General features: G+C 37.4%; 1 protein-coding gene across 4 annotated transcripts in view; it reads right to left on the bottom strand.

The window, feature by feature from the left end:
* arl15a (ADP-ribosylation factor-like 15a) overlaps positions 1-20480 on the bottom strand; it is an 83415-nt gene that overhangs the window by 60322 nt on the left and 2613 nt on the right. The window contains exon 1 of one of the 4 annotated variants that reach the window (XM_053653725.1): positions 1804-2074. The exons of the other annotated variants lie outside the window; for them this stretch is intronic. Within the exon in view, the coding sequence (XP_053509700.1) occupies positions 1804-1854 (51 nt within the window). The 5' untranslated portion in view covers positions 1855-2074. Of the gene's footprint in view, positions 1-1803; positions 2075-20480 lie in introns of those variants that run through there. 4 annotated transcript variants of the gene reach the window in all.

The following is a 20480-nucleotide window of genomic DNA, read 5'->3' as shown; positions in this document are numbered from 1 at the left end:
GTATTTTCTCCCTAAAAAGCACTAATCACTTTCACAGGCTCACACAGCAAATACACCACACGTGATCAGTCAGTAAGGAGCACATGCTTCTGCTTTGTCACACAGCGACCTGGACATCTGGTTCTGTAAGTGCCAGGAGGTCTTGCGACCAAAGATACTAACATTGAATTCACCCCATTCAAACCCCCACAAACGTCCCTTCACTTACAGTGCACAAAAGCAGATGATAAATTCACAGCAGTCACTTAAACTGAGTCCTGGAACTCTGACCTTTTGGCCATCAGGTCATCAGACAACAACCACATGCTAGCTGAGCACACGGTTACAAAAATATTCTGAAAACAGTTTCACCCAGTTAGCTTTTAAAAGATCTCAAGAGTCTAATGGGGCTTTAAAGAGATTTGAGAGGTTTGCAGACCATTATGAATAAAGACATAGCACAATAATAAATATGCGCAATGCTGTTTTTATGAACATTTTAAATAATCATCACAACCCCAGCATTTCAGTTGGAGGCTGCCTAGGTCATCAGCATTTTTGGGCAGAGCTTGAGAGATAAAGTCTGTCCCATTCATAAATTACACTATGTAACACAGTTTTTGTTCCTGGGTAGTAAGTGTTGTGAAAATGGCTATTAATCACCTCAAACTTTTGTTATTTGTGACCAGGACATTGGTATTTTGAATATTTACCTACTTCCATTGAGAAAGTGGGCAAATTTGTGTCTTTTCATTCACATAAAGTCAGAAAAAAATAGGAAAAACATATTCATGAAAATTAACATGTATTTATACAAAAGTTAGCAGTTTTTTGAGATTTACAATTATATTGTAAATCACTTTCATGAAGCAACCCCTTGTTCTTATTATGTTGTCCTTGGTAGCAGTGTTCAAAGTCCAGTATATCCTGGTGGATGTATTCACCAAGCTCCTTTGAGTACGCTGCCATGTTCTCCTTGAATTTACCAAGATAAACATCAAGGATATGGACTTTTAGAGACATCCTGCAGCGCATAGTTCTTCACCAGAGTCTCAGCCAGCTCCACATAGTTTTTGGCTTTGTGATTGCCCAGGAAGACCCGAACCACTACAACAAAGCTTTTCCAAGCAGCTTTCTCCTTCCTAGTGAGCTTCTTGGGGAATTTCTTGTACTCCAGGATTTTCTTTATCTGTGGTTTAATGAAGATACTGGCTTTGAGTATTTTCCTCAGACATCTTGAAGGTAAATGAAGGCTGCCGACCCCTTATCTAGAGCTGTGACAAATTGTTTCATAAGACCCAATATGATGTGCAGTGGTGGCATCAGCACCTTCCGGGGGTACATCGGTGGCTCCCACTTGACATTGTTCCTCCCCACAGCAAACTCTGCATTTTGACATATTCTGTTGTGGCCAGTCCTGCCTTTGGCACCATGCCTTGGTGTCCCTGCTTTCCCAAAAACAAAGATAGCAGGGAAACGCGGTAAAAGGAATGCCACCATTCAGAAGTCTCAGGTGACAATGTCTTGACGCTGTAGTAATCCTCTTTGAGGTCAGAAAAAACCAACATATTTTGAAATTTTCCTGTTTCTTTCTGACTTTTTAGGACATGTGAACCAAAAGGACACAAATCCGCTTGTTTTCTCAATGGAAATAGGTAAATTTCAAAATGCCAATGTCCTGGTCACAAAAGTAAAATTTGAAGCAAATAATAGCCATTTTCTTTACTATTTCTGTATAATCAATTAGGAAATAACACTTCCTATCGAGAAATAAAAATTTGTTACATGTTGTAATCTAAGGATCTAGGCAGTGTTGTATCTGACCTTCTCATTTGATATGATGAAGTTTTCCACGAGGAGATGTTTCTTTAGCATTTTTGGAAGGTGTGTCTGGTGTCAGCGCTTTGCAACAGTCAGCGCTAAAGCCATAACTTTAAGTTTTCCAGCAGGGGAAGGTCTTTAGGATGGAGGACGTTGCGGTTTCTTGGTAACATAACCAACTGCGTTTAGGCTATATGTCTTATTAACTTCAAGAGAGAGAGAGAAAAGACTGGTAAGGGAACGATCATATGTAGTTTTATAATGTACATTAAATGATGTATAGTAAATGATATCTTGTTTCATGGATGTTCCACATCATCTACATGTAACTATAAAAATCATAAAAATATGATGTTGTTAACTAACAAATCATTAATAATTTGTTATTTGTTATTAATAATTTGTAATTTATTATTATCAAAAATATTAATAACCAATTTCTGTGGTATGAGAGGAATAAAAACATTGGATCATGCGATTATTGGGGAACAGCATGTCACATCATGTTTTATACCTTACTTACAAAGTAATAATATAATATATAATTGTGTACCTGTCCATTCTGGAAATATCCAGTTATATGCTCTCTACAGTCTTTGCAAAAAGAATTCCATAAGGCATATTTGGATGGTTAAGGGGTATAGCTTTCTAATTGGAGCCATTTTGGAAACACTGTTTATGCTTCTACGTTTAACCTTAATGGTTGTCCTGAAGAGACAAACAGAAGAACCCTTTAGGGTGCTTGATGTAACATCAGTGATTTGGGATATATGCAAGATTGAAAAGTATTCATGCACCAATTACATTCTGGAAAACTGAAATCAAATATATTGTAGTTAACAGAGGTTCGTGCTTTTTCCCCTCCGAGTGTAAGTAAAAGTGTCGTGGCTGCAATATTTTGTCCAAAAGAAGACCAAGACATTACCTCACTGATGTTGGAGCAGAAATAAATGCTAAGTAGTTATACTTAATTAAATTAGGAGGTTTTGGGTATGTACATATTTCATGCTAATATCAGCAATAACACTGCTGTGAAATGTTTTTTTTTTGGGTGGAAAAAGTTTTGTTAAAAAGCACTAGATAAGCCCATAACCCATGTCTCAATTTTTAAAAAGAAAGATATCAAGACATCAACGGCTCATGTAATTAGGAGATCTGGCTGAGGTCCAGGTTCTGGCAGGAAAACAAAGATCTAACGGCACTAGACCTCGCCGCGGCAGATGAGGGAATACAGCCAGGCCAAATCCACTCAGCAATGCTGCAATACTGAATCTTCAAACCTGATCGAACCAACACAGAACAATGCCCCGCTGCAAAAACAACTCATTTGCCTGCCAATTTCTCCTGAATGGAGCCCTCAGTGGAGTGTGGGGAACCTTGTCTGCCCTTCACAATGTGGAAAAAAGGGGTAGCTGTCTAAATTCTCTCAGGAGAAAAGGAATGTGTTTGCACTGCACTGGATCTGGAGATGAGTGGTCATCACCGGTCATGGGGACCACTTCAGGAAGACTGTTGGCATGATGTAAGCAAGACACTTAATCCTCGGAGACTGGGGGGCATACGCCAGTGGGGGGTGCTGTCTTGAGGATAGACGGCCTAACTGCTCATTCTGCTGAGCTGTCTGTCAATAAGAAGCTCTATTTTAGAGGACAGTCTTATATTTGTAGAGCCAATAAACAAGGTAGCAAATGAGAGAGACACACCACACAGACGAACATGGCTCACATTTCACTCCTTTGCCCTCGGAGAAACAGAGCAAAGTGTTTGCGTTGAGGCAGCGTTGCCATCCCCCTCCAAATATCTCGCTAACCCTTCGCTGAGGCTTTGTCTGTGCTTTGACAGTTGCATTCTTGGGCCCCTGCTCTCACGAAGGGAGCCAGTGATGTTTCCATCATCTCATTCCTGATGCCTCAATAATCTACTGGGAAATTGAAAATATTAGAAAAACAATCTTGTTCCACTTATTTTTGAATGTCATTCCCCATCCGTTTGTAAGGCTATGAATGAATTCCTCTTATGATCAATGGTGGAACGCATTTCCCTCATAAATCTTATTGTGTCACACAAACAATGACTAATAACACAATATCATTAAACAGTTAGCTAATCAAAGCAGCATGGCTTATAAGTATGTTTGTCTTAAAGACAGATGTGAGCAAAGAATACCATTTGGTAGGCAGCACAAGCCTTGGCAACATACAGCCACCGCTTAAATCAATCCACATTAACTGAGTTCAGCTTTCACAGATCTGGAGATATAAGTATATCAAAAATCAAAGACATAATTGTATGTCAGGTCCACATGCTGAACACTAAGAATGCTCATTTAATGAAAACGTTCTGGGACTTTGAAAATAATGACCAGTAAATACAAACCCGTAGCCCAAACCCATAGCTTGGAAAACGTTTAATTCTGATTACTTTCTATAATCATATTCAATTCAACTGTGATTTTGTAGTCAAGAATCCACACAAAATTCCAAAAAAAAAAACTATACTAATGATAATATTGTACCGTACGCATGCTGTTATGGGAAAATCATCAACAGTGGGGTGGTGTGATGCAGCCCAACACATAAAGTGAAGAAGTCATACTTTTTATCCATTTATACATGCATTTAATGTTGTGGAACATCCGTGATAGTTCCTGTTGTCGCTTAAATTATAAACACAGCTTGTCATGTTACCAGGAAGCCACAATTTCCACTATCCTGTAGACTCCCATGGCAGAAAACTTATTGATTATTTAAAGCACTACATACAACATACAACACTCATTTTCCAACAAGTAGAATTTTTAATTTATTAATTAACATGTTGCACTTTTTATTAGTTTATATTTACATTTAATGTCATGCACCATCCAGGAAACATTAGTTGCTATGATCACTTACAACATAGCAGCTATAAACAGTCATTCCTTCACCAGCCTCTATTATCTCTCTGTCTTGAAGCCAATAAGACAATGCAAAGCTAATGCAAAGTCCTCAGTCCTCTGTCTGGAAATTGACTGACTGTTACAATGCACTGACACTAGTTGTTAATATGGAGTTGTTACTATAGAGACAATAACGTACTTGAATGAGCTACTATGCGGATGAGAATTAGAACCACTGTCAGACCCGTGCTGTTATCAGTTCATTCGGATTTGAGACTTGCTGTGGTATAAGTAAGGACTAACACGTGGCAGGTCATGCTATTATCCCTCACTTTCTCTTGAAGTTAATGAGACAAAAATAGTGCAGCTTCTGCTGCCATGGGAAAGTCCTTTAACGTAAGCAGCTTTACCTCAGGCTGTTAAAAAGTGCTGACATTGGAGACTCCTTCCATAAACACAAGATACAAGATAACTTTATTGGCCATGCGCAATGAGTGCATTGAAGTTCTTACTCATTTCATCCAACCTGGTTACTGACAGAACAACACATATAGTACAACACAGGACACAAAACAGCATGTAGTGCAATTAATCAATGTCAAAATGCAAACATCAAACAAACAGCATTAAAACACTATGAATAATAACATAAATCAAATGTTAAATAAGGTGCAGTGTTATAGTGGGAAGCAGTGTAATTAGTAAACTGTCCAATACCATTCAATATAATAATTCAGCAAAAAAATAAATACTTAAAATTAATTTTTAAAAATAAGCTGAAACTTAAAATCAAATATCCTTACAGAATTGTTACCATATCAACAATTATATGTTTATTAATTCTTTAATTATTAGGCTTTCATTTTGTGGAGCGTCCAACATAAAAGTCCACGTGAATTAGCTGTTACTATAGAAATGGTAATGTAATATAACAAGCTCATTATACTGTGCACTGGTATAGTACAGTATCATGACAGTTTACTAGTCGTGGAATACCCTTCTTGCAACAAAGTATGGTCAATTTTTGCCAATGTACATTAATTTTTTTATTTATTTTCAATGGAAATGAACACAAAATTAAGTATATTTCATACAATCTGTTTTCTTTTAAAAAATGAGTATGTACAGTAGGATAGTAACAAATATTTACAACAAAAAAAGGATGTTCTTAAAGACTAAGCACGTTTGTATTTGAACATACAGTTATAAGCATGTAATAAGTGCATATAGTTATCATTGTAAATGAATGTGTATGAAATTGTATGCCCTCCAAATACATTCTCAATACAAATAACTGTCCTAAACCTCTGTTCAAATTGCAGTTAATTTTCTACACTACACTCAAAATAAATATGCTAGAAGTTCTTAAGAGTGAGGTCTTAAAATAGTTGTGTTTTTTTGTTGTTGTTGTTTTGTTCCCTTTTGAATAAAGGGATCTTTAACCAACTTTAAGAAATTTCCCACCATAAAGCTTTCCATCATGTGGAATAATTTTTTGTTGTGGAAAATAGTTAAGCCGTTATAGTTGTTGGCGTCAAATTGTCTTTCTCTGGAATAATGTTAAAAGTGTAGTATTCAAATCAGGGGGAGGTTCTTTAAAGGTCCAATGGCTAATCAGGGGTTTTTCCCTTCCTAAAAAGGTTCTCCAGGTTTTTTATTTAACTAAAGCTGTCATTTGTATAAATAATTCTGCTTCAAGGAAATCTATTTGTCTATGACGTAATGCATTGGCTGAGCTTGCACAAACATTAATTAAACTAATTATACTAAAATGCCATTAGATATTTCACTAGGACCAGATTTAATGTGTCTGGAAAAGTGTCCAATGAGACTACTTGCTGCTACAGTGCAGAAGAATGGGCATAAATACAAGCGCATAATCAATGCCCAAAACAAATATCAAATGCACATCATCTGTTTCAGCACAGTTATCATTATAAGGTGGCTTTCCAAGGTTATACAGGCATTTTTTTGTTTTCAATTGTTTTTCTGGACGATTAAAGGAGAAGCCGGCGGGATTGAAGAAGGAAGGCTGGGGGGAGGGGAGCAGAGAATAGTCGCAGACACAGCAACACAGACAGCAGGGAGGACCCAGGCGAGCCAACATAGACCTGGCATTCCCTCACTGAGCACACTCGTTCCAGCCGTGACCCTTCCCTGCCCAGACGACCGCTAGCAACACTTGTCTGCATGGCTCTCGGGTGACCTTTGAAATGACAGTCCTTTATATGGGTGTCCAGATGGAGCAGAGCAGCAACAGTGCTAACTGATACATGTGTAACACACACCAGTCATAACACAGCCCCCGACTGCACAGCAATCCATAGTGAGAAGCTGCTGCTGTCTCGGTTGAGAAAAGGGGGGGTTCGTGGGACCTTCATTCATCTTTTCCCCGCAGTTCATCTTGATGTTTGTGGCTTAGAGAGAGGACTGACAGCCTTACAGGGGGCAGATGCAGCTAGATAGGGCCTGGTATAAAGGAATTTGTGCCAGGGAGGTGGCATGCCACATTTAGAGAGGATGAAAAATAAATGCTGGCGAGACTGTTGTGTCCACCCTTTTGTTGTCGCCATACCAACCACAGACTGGTTACTCAACTGTCATGCCTGTTGTGCAAACCCTGCAAGGGCAGAATCCATTGAAGTCTTCTCATATTTGTCAGAAAGGTTTTATTTTATTTGCACACAGAGCTGTTAGACATTCCCTTTCTCACATTGTGTGAGCATCCAACACAGATGTTTTCTGTGTATCCAATAAAAATATGAGAATTGAAGAAGTATCCAATTTAAAAGTATTGTTAAAGGATTACAAAATCTTGATCCTTGTCAGATGTGAACTTACAGTCATGCTTGCCATTGTCTCTGCGGGAATCCCTGTACCACAGCCAATTCCCTGTGTCTGTTTCCAGGCTTGTGACCCATGTGTTTTGTGTGAGGCCATGCTGTAGGTCCAGACAGCCACAGCAACAGTACACTTCACTATGTTAGGCCACAGCACCCCCTAGCTATCTTTCCAAGTATCAAGCTCAAGTCAGTACTGGAAACTTTATCTAATAAAACAGACAGTAAAAATCCAAATGATTTCCACAGTGATAGATACATCAGTAAGGGAGCTCTACCAAAACCCAGGAATTCCCTTTAAGTATTTCTAAATGTATATTTTAACTGCAAATGTGGAAAGGAGGGTGATATTTTTGCGGGACATTAGGGCTACAATTTTTTAGCTCTAAAGTGACAGTATGTAGTGTTTTTCAGGACGATAAAATATTTGCATGTCTTCATCATGATAAACCTCTTGCATGCACATGGCTATAAATTACCTTTGGACAAGGAAGTTTCTAGCATGCTTTTTTTTCCAAGCTTACATGGTGTTTGCATTACACTTGGTGAGAGCATCAAACATATTTTATTTATAGAACACTACACTTGCTATAAGATATTGATACTTTTTAAAATTGGTCTGTACTTTAAGAAAATGTGTCATTTTTAACTGCATTACCTGTATCTGTTAAAATAAGCCATTGTGTTAGCTTGTGCAGTCTTTTTTTTTTCCTTCTAATCGATTCCCATTAAAAACTTTATGAAGGCATGTGAATATACTATTTGTTTGCACACATCATTCCATGATTTATAATTTCTAGATTGTTTTACTTTGGTGTAGATGTCCACAAATTGGTGTAGATGGCCAAAATTATGGTGTGTCGCAGTGGCAAAATGCTTTCCAATGGAAAAAGCAAACTCTGCTTGTGAAATCACAGAAATGACTATCCAGGTATGACTCAAATTAATTGAGCAATCTTGGGTTTGATCAAAAACAGTTGATGTTTTGGGATAATAACAGTGCAGCATTGTGTAGATATCAAATAAAATCAAAGGACAGCACTTGTAAAGGATTTCCATAGTTCGTCATATTAAACAAATGCTGACTAAATAGAGCTGTAGCATCGGTCATTCTTCCTGACTGCTCAGTGAAATTAGAGAGGTCATGATCTACAGTTCTGTTGCATTTTCTCAGCGCATTTATATATATATTCTGTATATTTGACATGAATGGAGACAGGATGACACTTTATATTTCTAATGTCTAATTAGCAATATAGGAGTTTTCTGTGGGTATGTGTTACAGGTCAGCTTCAAGTCTTTCTGATTGATCAGCTGTGCAGTGATGTGCTGTGAATGTGGACCGCAATGTATGTTGGAAAAGCATGAACATTTGAATAGCAAAGTCAACAACTTACATTGTCGTTAAATCAAAAGAGAAAACATAAAGCTCGGTTATTAGAAGGAACAGCCAAATCAGCCAAGACAATCTGATTTTTTTTTTTTTTTTAATTCAGAAAAAGTAAAGAAAAAAGCACAATGTAAAGAAAGCTTGAAAACAACTTTCCCTCAAATCACATTCAGTGAGAATATTACCACTTCACTCAGAATACCACCAGCAATAAATACCAAGAACCACCAGCAATATGAAAGCCAGAATTTACTATACAGTACAAACATGACTTAGTAGTGTAATGGACAGAGAAGGCAAACTATTAACAGAGGGATAGCAAGGTGAGATTCTGTAAAATGGAAATTTTTGACATTCAAATGTTTACCCTTTCATCTGTGAACGAGAACTGGTTAGCATGTCTTCACTTACAAATTAAACAACTATGGAATGACATTCAGCGGTACAGTTGCACTAGCCAAATCATTTCATTACTCAATAACACAACACACCCTTTTACAAATCTCTGTAAAAAAAAATTATCCGATCACAAATAATCTAGATTGCTGTATATACAACAGAGTAGGTGATTTTTAAGACAATGCTAATCTACACTATAACTACAGCACACCATAAACTGTAAGGCTTTATGTAAAGTTAGTTAGTCTGCTAACAGTAATAGGCACAGTTTGTATTTAAGTTAGTTAGACATTTTTTTATTAAACAATAGTGCATCAGTACATTTTTACAAATCATTCAATCATTCATCTTCAGTAACCACTTTATCCTGGTTAGGGTTACGGAGGATCCAGAGCCTATCCTGGTAACAAGGCTGGAGAATTCACCCCAGATAATACAACGACAAGATATGCTTTTTAAAATTTATTTGATCTTGGTAACTTAAATGTAAGAACCATTTTATCCAGGTCAGGGTCCTGGGAACACTAGGCATAAGGTGGGAATACACACTGAATGGGATGCTAGTCCATCCCAGGTTACCATACACCAAAATTCATACATTAATTCACACCTAGGGGCAATTTAGCATAGCCTGGTATGTTTTTGGGAGTGGTAGGAAAACCAGAGAAGCAAGAAGAAACACAGAGAAACATGGACATAAGGAGAACATGCGCCACTCACTATGGCCTTCTTCGAAAACATATAATAATAATATAGTACTCACTATTAGTAGTTCTGTCAGACACCTCAGACCTGGTCAGTTATGCTGCCTTTCTAAGAAATAGCCATGATTTCTAATGCTTTAGGTGAACAGAGAGTTAAGGTGCATTCTGAGGATACTACTTATAGTGTAGTATCACAGAGGATTGTTCAAATTTGATAAGAAAAATCAACAAAATGACTGAATCTAGGAAGGGTGTGAGACATTATTATTTATTATAATAACCTTCCCAACAACCACAATTGGCTGTGACCTTTTTCTTAACATCATAGTAATGGCTGCTCATCTGTCAGATGTAAGATCAGAGCTTAAGAGCAGCCTTGGAAAAACATTTGGACTAAGAATGGACCGGAGTATCAGTCAAAAGGTGATTCCCACCGAGTCCCCATGCATAGATCAGGTTACCACTGGCTAGCCACATGAAAGAGCCCCAGTAATCCACATACACAGGCGTCTGCAACTCCTCCTCAAGCCCCTCATCATAGCTTCATCGCCCCTTTACCCAAAAACAAGAGCAGTACCAGACACAACCCATGTTACATAAATTTCAGCCTCGTCATGGAGGATTATCAAACCCTATGTATGACCTAGCTTGGTTAGCTCAGGCTACCCAGACAGTTGTTTTTCTCTCCAGAGTCGTTTCGTTTGGCTGTAGCCCCCGGGGCCACTGAAGGGTGTGGGGAGGTGATCAGACCCCCAAATAGTACAAGAGGGGGGTGCAGCTGTAAATCTTGATGTCACCAATGGGTAGGCAGTTGCAAACCATTATCATAAATCTGACAAACGCTAATTTGATGGGAGGCTGTATCTGTCTGGACTGGCTGGTCTAGACGGCCTATTGAGAGATCCTATAGCAGGGGGAACTGTTTGTTCCCTCACCGTGACCATCTGGATATAGCAATAAGCTGTAAGCTGCACAGTTCACAGACTGAACAAAGTGGGCCATTTCCATTGCCATTGTGAAGGGTAAGTTCCTTCAATGACTCTCCTACACAATATACTTTGCACTGGACATTCCAGACTGAATAACTCAAGTCCATTTTTATTTCTATTTTTGATAAATACTGATTTTTAAAAGCCAGTTTTTGTAGCACAGTTAAAAGAAGTCATATAGACAAAAAGTCATATAGACAAAGAAGTCAAAAAATTTCACATGACTATAGATAGATAGATAGATAGATAGATAGATAGATAGATATAGTCATGTGAAAAAAGTTTTTTGACATATTTGGACAAGCAAACATTTGCTCATCTTTGTAACAGTGCCCGTTAATAAAAGTATTACACTTTATCAAATGAAACAAATTTGACATTTTGTAGTAATTTTCACAATTTTAATTAACAAAAAAAAACAGATCAGTCATATGGAAAAAGTAAGTACACCCCTACATTTATCACACCTTCAAATCCATATAATTTGAAACAGGTGTACAAGATTGGGTGATAGTGATTAGAACCTGTTTAGGGAGTGCAGGTGGGACCCGTCTTATTTATACCCCTCTCATATCTAGTCTCAAAAAAGCCAAAAATTTCCATGGGGTGTACACATGAATTTTTTCACATGACTGTATATTAGCATTGGCGATGTACTCAGGATGAGCCGGATGTAAAACTAATTTTAGGCCTTATATTCAAGCTGATGTTAAGAGGGGCTGGAAAATGTCACTCAAAAAGCACAGTGAGTCTATCCAGAAGAGTTGAAGTGAGGCATGTCAGTGACGGGTCCAAGAATATTGGCAGCTCTACCATTCACCACATGGCCCTCTGGGACCGATTCACACCATCTTTCAAGTAGGTTGCTGTCCAAAAGTTTATCTTCAGCCACACTGAGAATTTTTCTGTACTTATTAACCTTTGCACTATGGTTTCTTGCTCCCTGTAATAATTACTCCCATGTTAACTAAAATAGCACCAAGAAAGTCTTTACTTCCTTACTACTTTGACTGTTTTTCCAATCTGACAGCAAAACAAAGGATGGTTAACCTACTGTGAAATGTTTTTGTTGGCACTCATTCTCACACAAATGTTGGGTAATCCTGTCCTTCTGCATAATTGGTCAGGAAAGAAAGAAATGGCGACATGAGAAATATGATCTGAACAGCACTTCCTGCAGAGCTTTTGAGAGAATATCAGGACCCACATTGTCTTCCCTGGTGAAATAAAGAGTAAACATTTATCCATCTGAAGATTATTCCGGAGCAAATTGAACTTCTTCACCATGTTAACAATGTACAAGAAACAGAATTAAGGGTTGGGGTTTTTTTCTATTTCTTCCTCTTTAGTCCCACTGCAACATTTATACACAAAAGCCACCTTACAGGGAGTTAGAGAGGAGCAATGGGGTGGAACAGGAATTTGGAGAAGTATGCATTTTGGGAATATAAGTCTCATCACTGGAAGGAATGACTAGTCTGAGAATATTAGCATAAGGCTGCCAAAATTTTGGTTTTCGACACACTAAGTAAACAAAAAGATATTTTGTGCACCAACATAGAGGATAAAAGCCGGAGGGCCTCCTTTTGAATGAATGAATGTAAGAAGGCCAACAGGGTGTGGGGTACCCTAAAATCAAGATATGGCAGAGGGTACCCACTATATCATCCATTACAATTTTTTTTACAGACCATCAGTTCTGTGGTTTTAAAAAATTAAAAATTGGAACAAATCTATTTTCCAGGATCGAAGTATGGGAACATTTTTTTAAACCAAACAGCCCCTCCCTAACTGGCATCTCAAGGCCCCACAGAGATAAGATGAGTAATCTCTGAACAATAAATTTGTTTTTGTACATACTACAGTATCCAGGAATTGTGTTGTCATGGTACAGTGTGTTCAAGGTTATTTTTTCCCATCAATGATGGCAGTTCATAAACAATTTGATTTCTTGATGTACATCAACACTCAAACTAATTAAAGCTAAAAGCTTGCCATGATCATTCAAGACACAATAAATTACAGTGTCAGCATTTACTGATAAACATTGCGTAAACACATATCTTGCTTGTGGGAAAAAAGGCCCAACAATTTCTAACATGCTTTTTCAGCAAATTTCAAAGGCAGCCAATATACCCAACATGTTAACCTTTGCAATTCAAGAGAATGCTTATTCCCAGGGACTTCATTGTACATAGTTCGGCAACTTGAATGGGCCTTCATTAGAGAGAGTTTGTGTCAACAGTTTATTATGCAAATAGCCATAGCCCCTTCATGTGCTGGCAGGTTCCAGCCATCCCCCTTCACCCTTCATTGCCACACCACAAAAAACACACCCCACACACTATACTGTTGGAATATTTAACAAACATCCTCTATGCATCTCTCTCACTGTGGGTATGTTCAATCCGAATACAAAATCACCTTTAGGAGGGAAGAATCTATAATGGCAGTCATTGTGGTCTCTAAGCTCCAAGCAGTCTTTTTCCATCAAAGAACCTCCGGAAGGTTCTTGCTGGGTGCAGCTGAATGCCCACTTAGTCCCCATCCCAACCCCCATGGTAGGGTAAAGGTTGAACCCATCCAAGGGACCCCACACCAAAATAGTCAATTAGGCAAAAATGCATGACAATGAATTTCAGCATTGTTTCAATGATGGTAATGAGAGCCTTTCATGTCCCTATGACACATCTGATGTCTGTGCATGTTTGAAAGACCACAAGGCTAATGAGAACACATTGCCTCTCATTGCCAATGCTACCAAACATCTTTGGCACTCTTTGCATCTGTTAATGTTTTCCGAATATAATTTCCCAACATTTGTAAGTAATCACAAATTCTGACAAAAATATATCTAAACGTTACTCGATATAATATGCTTGATCCTATACTGTAAAGTCCAACACTACTTTGGGTTCCATTTGTCAGAGCACCTCAGAAGATGGCTACCACCACAACACAAAGTATGCTTAATTGTTTTACTGTAATAGTTTATCACTAGTTTGTTTGTTTGGGAATGCAGCTTGTCATGTTACTGAGAAACTGCAGAGTGCAAAGCCAATTGTCCTGAAACTTTCTTGTGCTGACACTTGAGACTCCTTCAAAAAATGCTAAATAAATGTCTCCTCACAGAAAGCTTTACCATGGCAACAATCACAAGGTTTATTTTAATCCATTTACATGCACCATGTAGCCATACAAGTCCCTGTGTACTATATGATAATATATTGGAAAGATGAAACTACCAGCAGAGCTCCTGTTATGGGAAATAAATCAATACTTTCCTTCTGACCAACTGAGAATCAAGCATTCAGTAGTGCTGTGGTATACATATGAAATCATACCACAAAAGCTGCTGGCTCAAAGTAAGATGTTTACATCTTCACAACTATTCCAGTCATTCCTACAACCAGTTTTGGGATGAAACCCAAGCTAATCGTGCCTTACTTTATTATAACTCCTCTGTAGTGTGAGATAGACAGTGACAAAGTTTGCAAACAGAATTCAGTGACAAAAACAAACGAGATCACAATAAGTCATTAACTATACAAATTTTTCCCTTTCATTATAAAAATCGGTATGAGTGGAACGTTCCAGATAGCCCACAATGCTGAGTGTAAGGTTCTACAAGAGGCAAGAAATTCATAAGAAAATGTTAAACAGGCCAGCATCCCTGCATTGCTCTAACACACCTGATCCATGTGCAGGAAGGGACTGCTCCATGTGTTTGTACTCCCAAACACATTCCATATTGCCAGAGGAAACATGAATTCAGGATGTAAGAGTTGTGGACATACATAAGGAATTACTGCAAATCAGAACATTCCCGGTGCATCTGCTGTTGCCCGCGAGGTTGAAATCATCTGGAGTCAAACTACAGGCAATTACCTAGAGCCATTACCTTGTGAATGCCTGCTGTCGGTTGATGAACAACGGATTATCCTCACGCTAGTTTTGCCTGACTTCAAATCTCTTCAGTAGTGTCCATGAGCACGGTGTACAAGGTGACAACAAATCAGTGTTTTCCAGTATTCTATATGTATATGGTCAAGGGTTAGGTCTGTGTCTACTGTTCTACAGCACAGTAGCTATCTTCGCTTGCCTCTGGTGGCAGACACTGTTGTGCCCTAAGTGTTATCTTCATTAGAGAAGGTTTTCTTAGGTCTATGCCCATTTAACTCTGGAGGCAGTGCTCACCCAGTATAAACACTTACATTGTGAAGCATTTGTACAGGATGAGTGTTTTGTCATGTGATCACTGCCATTGCGTTCAGAGGTTAAATCAGGTAGTGTAAGCAGCAGTAAGATCACCGGCAGGTAAGCAGCATTAAGATCACTAAGCTGATGTCATACGGCTTAGACAATGCTGCATTTAATAATACTCCAGTAATAATTAACAATCAGTCAAAAGTTTAAAAAGTCTTTAATTTGTGAATCCATCTGATGCCTAAAACATGTTTTTTCTTTGTTGACATCCATTATACATGATGCAAAATGTACATTTTTGTTCAACAGGAAGTTGCATCATCCAAATTTCTTTAAGATCACAGGAAGAAGAAAATGACATCATTCTTTTTTTCTTCTTCTTTATTTTCATTGATGTTGATGCTCACTGATGAGGTCACAACAGAGCTTATATAGATATAAGATATATCTATATAAGACATATATATATATATATATATATATATATATATATGTGTGTGTGTGTGTGTGTGTGTCTGTGTGTGTGTGTGTGTGTGTGTGTGTGTGTGTGTGTTAGTATATGCTAGTATTTTATGTATTTGCTGATCATGTGCTAACTTTCAACTAACTTTCAACTAACTTTCAAAGCAAAATGCAGCCACTGCAGGAAAGAACCCTTGAACCATTTTCAAATGGTTTAAGACATCTTGTAGATTCAGTGTTTGGTGGGGGACGGGGGACGGGGGGTATTTTAGACATTAAAAAAAAAAATTATGTGAAATAGTAAAAAAACATGTACTTCATTAGAATTAAATTGACTACTTACAGTTTGTGGGATTCCTCTGCTTGAATATAGCTGAAATTTACACATCCTTCCACAGAGCCTACTCTCTATTGTGCCGCCTTTAAGAAGCAGTCTTGGTTGACATGTGTTGAATAAACTGTAAAGCTTGGACTGAAATTCTCACTGGAAAAATGTTCTTCACCTACTCACATCTGGATCCTTTGGAAGGCTACGCAAAGATGCATTTTCTTCCCACTAGGCAAACCAGCATAAGGTTTGAACACCTGTTTCAGGTGTGAACATGTCAACCAGGGGTTCCCAAACTTTTCCAGGGCAAGGCCCCCCAAAAGGCATTAAAATTTTACAGAGGCCCCTCTTTTGCAAGATGTCTTTAAAACACATTAAAAATACAGACTTCTGAATATATCCCCCTTTTTTTTATTAATAATTACATCTTACATCTTTACATTAGGAATTGAATGTGTGTGTGTGTGTGTGTGTGTGTGTGTGTGTGTGCACGTGCGTGTGTGTGTGTGTGGTTGTCTGAGAGTGAGAAAGAGAAAACATACATTTGTTTAATTTTCACACCAAATTGTTGAGGCCCCCCGGGCGCCCCCTGGCGGCCCCCACTTTGAAAACCACTGATGTAAACTACAAAATCTGGACCATGTAGTGAGGAGAGCCCCGAGGACTGGGTTGGAAAATACTGTTCAACATTAACAATTATGTAATAGTATTCAAACCAGACCCAGACCTCCACTGCTGAGACCATCCATCATCAAGTAAACAAATAAACACAATAAATGCCATACACCAAAGACAAGACTTATTCAGGCAGCAAAAATCACAACTATTATTAAGGTTGACTCTTTTTCTTTTAGTTAACTTTTTTAAGTTGTCTTCTTTTATTTAAAGTTGACTTTTTAATTTAAAGTTAACTTTTTAATTTAAAGTTGAATTTTTAATTAAAAGTTGACTTTTTTAAGTTGACTTTTTCAAAGTAGACTGTATTCATTTAAATCTGACTTATTTTTTAAGTTGACTTCTTTTATTCAATGTTGACTTTTTAATTTAAAGTTGACTTCTTGTCTTTAAAGTTGACTTTTTTAATTTAAAGTTGACTTCTTTAAAACTGACTTTTTTCAAAGTAGACTGTATTTTTTTAAAGTTGACTTTTTAAAGTAAACTGTATTCATTTAATTTTGACTTCTTTTTAAGTCATCTTCTTTTATTTAAATTTTGGGCCCTTTTGCTTAAAGTTGAGTTTTTTATTTAAAGTTAAATTTTAATTCTTTTACTTAAAATTGTCTTCTTTTTTAAAATTTTACTTTTTTATTCCAAGTTAAGTTTCAGACAAATCAAGTTTCTTTTATTTAAAATGTACTTCTGTTTTTTAAGATGAATCATTATATTTAAAGTTGATCTTTCTAAGTTGACTTATAAAGCTGACTCTTTTTATTTATAGTTTACTTTAAAAAAAAAAAAAAAAGATAAAAAAAAAATAGGGTTACATAATATACTACATTAAAATTAAAGTAATTAAAATTGCTAGTCCAATTTTTCCCTAAGTAGCCTAAGACATCTGTGGAGATTTAAATCATAGTGTGAATGTGTTTCATGATCACTTGCATACCACTTATTAAATCAGTAATAAACATGTTTCTAGCTAAAACGTTCCGTTCTACCTAGAAATATTTTTATGTTCCCATGTTCTTTTCCTCTGGCAGGACACCGACTGTTTGTCTGCATCCAAGATTTTATTATTTATAAATGACCATGGAATCTTGTGTCCTTCCATTTGCTGGTCTCTTTGGTGTTTATACACCAGATTTGAATTTGCATTCATTTGTTTGTTATTTCATTTTCATCGATTCCTCTCAGATCCAAAGTATCTAACTGAAAACAATCTCATTGCTTACAAAATAGTAAATTCAAACCAGATATGGGCGTGCAGTGCCAAGCCCACCCATCATCAAAGCACATGCATAGATGCATAAAGAGGCATGCATCATAGGCAACATGCGTTCAGAAGACAAAAGGAAATTCATTAATACATGATTCAGAAGTACAGACTGTATTATGGGTTTAATCACTTTCAGGCTGAGCCTACTGGTAATATTATTACTTTGGCAGCATACAAAGAGGAGGCATGACTTAAAATCATTATGCCAAATATTCCCAGATACATAATAACACTATGAGAGCTAGAGGAGTTGTTTATTGCAGCCCTCATGTTTAGATGTGGCTGTTTTGATTATCACACAGTGGTTTCTGAATATTTGTATCACTACTTATACACAGAGCTGTTGAATTCTCGAATATGATTGCTCAGAAAGTGTTGATTAATTTTATACAGTGTTGTGAAAAAGTATTTGTCTGATTTTTGTCTGAAAAAGTATTTGTCTGATTTCTTCTGTATTTGTATATATCTCATAATAAATAGTTTTAGATCTTCAAATGAAATGCAAGATAAAACAAAGGCAATCTGAATAAACACACAATACAGTTTTTGGGTTGTTTTTTTTTTTTTTATTGAAGCAAAAAAGTTATCCAACACCTATCACCCATGTGAAAAACTAACTGCTCCTTTAAACTTAAAAACTGGTTGTGCCACCTTTAGCAGCAATAACTGCAACCAAACGCTTCCGACTAGGACTTACTCCTATGCTTTGGATCATTGTCTTGCTGCATAATCCAGTTGCAGTTGAGTTTCAACTTACGAACTGAAGGCCGGATATTCTCCTTTAGGATTTTCTGGTAGAGATCAGAATTCAACTTCCCCTCAATTATTGCAAGTTGCCCAGTTCCTGAAGCAGCAAAGGATCCCCACACCATCACACTTCCACCACCATGCTTGACCATAGGTACGATGTTCTTTTTGTGGAATTCTGTGTTTGGTTTATGCCAGATGTAATGGGAACCCTGTCTTTCAAACAGTTCCACTTTCGACTCATCAATCCACAGAACATTCTCCCAAAAGGTTTGGCATCATCAAGGTGTGTTTTGGCAAAATTCAGATGAGCCTTAATGTTCTTCTGGGTTAGCAGTGGTTTTCACCTCTCCACTCTTCCATGGATGATATTTTTGCCCTCCACTTTCTGATAGTGGAGTCATGAACACTGCCCTTTTAGATGCAAGAGAGGCCTGTAGGTCCTTTGATGTTGTCCTTGGCTCTTTTGTGACTTCCTAGATGAGTCGTTGCTGTTGCTGTGTTCTTGGAGGAATTTTGGAAGATCGGCCACTTCTGGGAAGGTTCACTACTGTGCCGAGTTTTTCCATTTGGAGATAATGGCTCTCACTGTGGTTCTTTGGAATCCCAGAGGCTTTGAAATCGCTTCATAACCATTCCCAGACTGATCTATTTCAATCACCTTCTTCCTCATCATTTCTGGAATTTCTTTCAGCTTTGGCATAATGTGTTACTGGGTAAGACCTTTTAACCAACTTCATGCTGTTGAAAAAGTTCTATTTAAGTGTTGATTTGATTGAACAGGGTCTGCAGTAATCATGCCTGGTTGCGTCTAGTCCAGCTGAACCCCATTATGAATACAGTTTCATAGACTTGGGGAATTAGTAACTACGGGGGCAAATACATTTTCACACTGGTCCAGTTGGTATCGGATTGAATTTTTTGCTTCAATAAATAACATTATCATTTAAAAATTGTATTTTGTGTTTACTCAGGTTGCCTTTGTTTTATATTAGATTTTGTTTTCATTTCTGAAACAATTTAATATGAGATACAGCTACATGAGTACCTGCTTGGGTTGGGAATATATTTGATGAAACAGTGCCACACAGCGGTGAAACGTGAAACAGCGCTTTGGTAATTAAAAGGAATTTGGGGTCTTCAAACTTCTACCCTTTATCCAAAAACAAAACCCTGAAAGTTGACTTCTGAATTCTCTTGCGTTAATGGGAGAAACTTCACCTACTTTCTTTTATATGCAATGCTTCCTGTGTATTTTACTAATGAATGGTTTACAGTTCTGATTTTTTTTAAAAATGGTCTCAAAGGTTCGTTGGATAGATTAGGGTTTGCTTGAAATCGTCTCTGATAGGGAAACCCTCTTTTGTTGCCTAGAATCTTTATGAATCTTTAGAGATTCCACCAGAGGGACAAACTGAAGAACCCTTATGACCCTTAATTTGCTAGAACAAGATACACTTATGTTTCTTACTATATACACTTTTGTATATAGAGTCTATATGATGTAAAAATGTACAAATTCACATCAGGCAAGCTATATATCCATCCTCAACACTGCAAATAATACTGCAACAATAGTTTTACTAGAGTGACAGGTATTAAGCTCAATTACCGCCTTTATATCAAAGGTTCCAAATGGTTCCTCTTCAAACCATCTATTAATCCATACTTAATCCAATTAATCTGCACTGGACTTTTATAGTCTATTATTCCTGGCATGTAATTCTGTGCCCTCTATATACATGGTTCTAGAAATGGAGTCTGGAGACCCCCAGGGATCTGGGTTGGGATTTTCTATAGT

Source organism: Ictalurus furcatus, chromosome 22 (assembly GCF_023375685.1).
Source record: "Ictalurus furcatus strain D&B chromosome 22, Billie_1.0, whole genome shotgun sequence".
NCBI lineage: Eukaryota > Metazoa > Chordata > Actinopteri > Siluriformes > Ictaluridae > Ictalurus > Ictalurus furcatus.
The sequence above is the reverse complement of the archived record's forward strand: the minus strand, read 5'-3'. Positions and strand labels throughout refer to the sequence as shown.